Genomic DNA, 4284 nt, shown 5'->3' on the forward strand with positions numbered 1-4284 from the left:
GCCCAGCCAGAGCCCTGACTTAAACCCAATTGAGCATCTCTGGAGAGACCTGAAAATGGCTGTCCACCAACGTTTACCATCCAACCTGACAGAACTGGAGGATCTGCAAGGAGGAATGGCAGAGGATACCCAAATCCAGATGTGAAAAATTGTTGCACCTTTCCCAAAACGACTCATGGCTGTATTAGATCAAAAGGGTGCTTCTACTAAATACTGAGCAAAGGGTCTCAATACTTATGACCATGTGATATTTCAGTTTTTCTTTTTTAATAAATTTGCAAAAATTTCTACATTTCTGTTTTTTTCTGTCAAGATGGGGTGCTGAGTGTACATTACTGAGAAATAAAATGAACTTTTTTGATTTTTGGAAAATGGCTGCAATGAAACAGAGTGAAAAATTTAAAGGGGTCTGAATACTTTCCGTACCCACTGTAGTTCCTGCGCCAGCTCAGCTGCTGATCCACTTCTACACAGCCATCATCCAGTCTTTCCTCTGCACATCCATCACTGTCTGGTTTGGATCTGCCACCAAAAAGGACAGGAACAGACTACAACAGACAGTCAGGACTGCAGAAAAGATCATCGGTGCCAACCTGCCCTCCATTTAGGACTTCTACATTTCCAGAGTCAGGAAACAGGCAGGAAACATCACTGCAGATCCATCTCACCCAGAACACAACCTGTTCCAGCTTCTCCCCTCTGGTAGGCGCTACAGAGCACTGTACGCCAAAACATGTGCACATGTATGCATGTATATGTATGTGTACCTGTACTGTATATCACATCCACCTCCGACATGTACATAATAATCCATCCATCCATTCATTGTCAACCGCTTATCCTGCGTACAAGGTCGCGGCAGCTGGAGCCAATCAGCTGACATTGGGCGAAAGGCGGGGTACACCCTGGACAGGTTGCCAATCCACCACAGGGCCACACATAGAAAAACAACCAGTCATACTCACACTCACACCTAAGGACTATTTAGGGTCACCAATTAACCTAGTCAGCATTTCTTTGGATGGTGGGAGGAAGCCGGGGCACCTGGAGAGAGAACCCACGCGGACATGGGGAGAACATGCAAACTCTACACAGAAAGACCGGGGCAATGTACATAATAATGCTAATAATTTTACTCCTGCATACTTTGCACTCAGCTCATTGCACTATCGTCTCAATCTGTCCATATTGTTTTTGTTTATAGTGTGTATATATGTGGTCTCTAGACTGTAGCCTGTCTGATTTTATTATTATATTATTATTGTATAAGCAAGCACATCGTGAGCAATGCACAATCCTGAGTCAAATTCCTCGTATATGTACACATACCTGGCAAATAAAGCTGATTCAGATTTTAAGTTGTGCAACTTTTACAGAACAATGGGCCTCCTGCAGCTCCTGAAATCCCAGTTTTTGAGTCACCTGATCATCTGCTATGTGTTCCTGGCCAGTGGCCTCATTATCAACCTGTTGCAGCTCTGTACTTTACCTCTGTGGCTGGTCAGTAAGCAGCTGGCCCGCAGGATCAACATCAGACTGGGCTACTGCATAACTAGCCGTAAGTACTGTTCTTGCTCTCTGCCACATTGATGGCACTGGAATCTGTTGTCTGTTGGTATTGTGTTAGTTTTGCTGCTGGAAGGAAGAAATCTGTCAACCTTTGTTGCATGCAGGCAGAGGAATTATTAATCAGTTTATATGAGCCATAAGACCACTTTACAAATGCAGTCAAACTACCCTTTTTTCACAAAACATAGACTTTTCTACATCATTGTGTCCTTATGATACTCAGAGATGGTAGCTGCCCTGGAGTGGTGGTCTGGGACAGAATTTACGCTCTACACAGACCCAAAGAGTTATCCGCTGATTGGAAATGAGAATGCAATTGTGGTTCTCAACCACAGTTTTGATATAGACTTCCTGTGTGGCTGGACCATCTGTGAGAGATTCGGAGTTCTTGGGGTAAGAGAAAGTGTCCCAGAAACCTCTGCGATTGTCCTTTTCTGAACTTGAGGGGTTTTGGCATTTCAGTGCTATCCTTCAGTTTTTTAACATGCTTTAAATATTCATCTTTTTCCAGAGCTCCAAAGCATTGGCCAAAAAAGAGTTGAGTTATGTACCTGTTATTGGCTGGATGTGGTACTTTTTGGAGATAGTCTTCTGCAAGAGGAAGTGGTTGGAGGACCGAAGGACAGTTGCTAAGAGTGTTCAGAACCTGCGGGATTACCCAGAAAACTACGTGGTGAGTTTCAGCCTGTGGAAATTATTATAGTGTTTTTAGAGTTAGAGTGATGTTACAGAAATATTTTGAATGATGCCATTAATGAACAGTCTACTTTCCTGGGTCTAGTTCTTGCTTTACTGTGAAGGGACACGCTTCACACCAAAGAAGCACCAGGTCAGCATGCAGGTGGCTGACAGCAAAGGTTTACCCAAACTGAAGTATCATCTTCTGCCCAGGACCAAAGGATTCTGGGTAACTGTCCAAAACCTCAGAGGAACTGGTGAGTATCCATCATTGACGGAGAATTTAAAAATGGCCACCAGTAGATGTAAGATACTGTGAACAGGATGGTTTTTAACTGCTGCGGTGATCTTGTCTTGTGCAGTTGCAGCTGTGTATGATTCCACACTGAACTTCAGAAACAACGAAATGCCAACCTTGCTTGGAATCCTTAATGGGAAGAAATATCATGCAGACATTTATTTGAGGTACAATGAAATGTTTTGGCATCCAGGATTGCAACATTTCATGTCCTGTTTACTGGTGTGATCATTCTTTATCTGAGAGATCTGACTTCCCCTCTTACTTACAGGAGAATCCCTCTAGAGTTGATCCCAGAAGATGAAGCAGAGTGTGCTGCATGGCTTCACAAACTCTACCAGGAAAAGGTTAGAGTGTGTTGAAGGTGGAGGTTTCTGATGGATACAGGGTTTCTCCACAGGGGACTGTTTAGTAGAGGCAGTAAGCCACACAGATCCTGATGGATGTTGTATGTATCATTTACTGTGTCAAATAGTACTAATTATGATAGCGACATTAATGATAATAGTAATAGGACTTAAATAATAATTGCTGCAGCAGGTGTCATGCAGGAACATGGGGCAGCAGGCGGCCTGCAACCACAGATCCAGACCCCACAGCTCCGGAGCCAGAAACACCTGCAGAAAGTAATAGTAGGGACTACAAAGCACAGAACTAAAGGAGAGGGAAAAAGTCGAGTTAGTAACATGCATTAATGGGATAAGAATTCGTACAGGTGTAGAAGGAGAGGAGGAGAGAGGAGCTTTGTGCATCATGGGAAGTCTGCCGGCGGTCTAGGCCTGTTACAGCATAACTATGGGTTGGTTCTATAACAATAAGCTTTATCAAAGAGGAAAGTATCAAGCCTACTCTTAAATGTGGATGTTTTCTTTTGTTTTATTTCATAAAAGTTGGAAGGATGTAACCAGGATGTTAGTGAGGTGGGCTTTATTTCAGGGGAACTAGCCTGTATCCACTATAAAACACTGTGGCAGACCCTGGACTGTAATGTATTTTTGGTTGATTTTGGTTCTCACACTTTATGGCCTTTAAGTAATTCATTACTCTGAACTGGCTAATGTTGGAATAGGTCAATTCAGTTCAATTCAATTTTATTTATATAGCGCCAAATCACAACAACAGTTATCTCACAGCGCTTTTCATAAAAGAGCAGGTCTAGACCATACTCTATGATGTTATTTACAGAAGCCCAACAATTCCCACCAAGAGCAAGCACTAGGCGACAGAGGCATTGGAAAAACTTCCTTTTAAGAGGCAGAAACCTCGAGCAGAACCATGGCTCAGGGTGGGCGGCCAACTGCCTCGATCCGGTTGGGGGTGAAGGAGAGAGACAGAGAGAGAGAGAGGGCAAGAGAGGAACAGAGAGAAAGACAGCAAGAGAGGAACAGAGAGAAAAAGAGGGGGATGGAAGGAGAGAGAGGGGAGTGAGGCAGCCTACACAATATACACACAGAGGTACAGACAGTAAAGGTGATGTTGCTATAGACTAAATGAAAAATGGTACAGATATTTATAGTAGTGTTAATGGTAACAGTCGTAATGTTAATGATTATAATAACAATAATAACAATAGGACTAGTAACAAAAGTTGTTGTAGCAGAGGGTGTCGAGCAGGAACACAGGGGCAGCAGGTGACCCGCAGCCACAGATCCAGACTCCACAGCTCCAGAGCCAGAAAACCTGCAGGAAGTGATAGGAGAGAGGAGAGAGACGAGAAAGCACAAGACTACCGGAAAGGG

The 4284-nt window shown here is 43.5% G+C and overlaps 1 protein-coding gene across 1 annotated transcript; it reads left to right on the forward strand.

Annotated features, from left to right (window-relative positions):
- The first annotated feature begins 666 nt into the window (after positions 1-666).
- Positions 667-2916, forward strand: LOC123961715 (1-acyl-sn-glycerol-3-phosphate acyltransferase delta-like). The gene is made up of 7 exons (XM_046037335.1): positions 667-702; positions 1377-1558; positions 1793-1962; positions 2081-2242; positions 2351-2504; positions 2610-2712; positions 2817-2916. Exons 2-7 carry the CDS (start codon positions 1381-1383, stop codon positions 2905-2907), a joined length of 858 nt encoding a protein of 285 aa, XP_045893291.1. The 5' UTR covers positions 667-702; positions 1377-1380; the 3' UTR covers positions 2908-2916.
- Positions 2917-4284: the final 1368 nt, after the last annotated feature.

This window comes from Micropterus dolomieu, linkage group LG22, assembly GCF_021292245.1.
Source record: "Micropterus dolomieu isolate WLL.071019.BEF.003 ecotype Adirondacks linkage group LG22, ASM2129224v1, whole genome shotgun sequence".
Classification (NCBI taxonomy): Eukaryota; Metazoa; Chordata; class Actinopteri; order Centrarchiformes; family Centrarchidae; genus Micropterus; species Micropterus dolomieu.

Bases quoted from the DNA above. Each gene is read 5' to 3' on its own strand.
- LOC123961715 (XM_046037335.1), top strand. From the start codon at position 1,381: ATGGGCCTCCTGCAGCTCCTGAAATCCCAGTTTTTGAGTCACCTGATC. The intron at 2,243-2,350 runs GTGAGTTTCAGC...TCCTGGGTCTAG, and splicing joins ATTACCCAGAAAACTACGTG to TTCTTGCTTTACTGTGAAGG. The intron at 2,713-2,816 runs GTACAATGAAAT...TCTTACTTACAG, and splicing joins CATGCAGACATTTATTTGAG to GAGAATCCCTCTAGAGTTGA.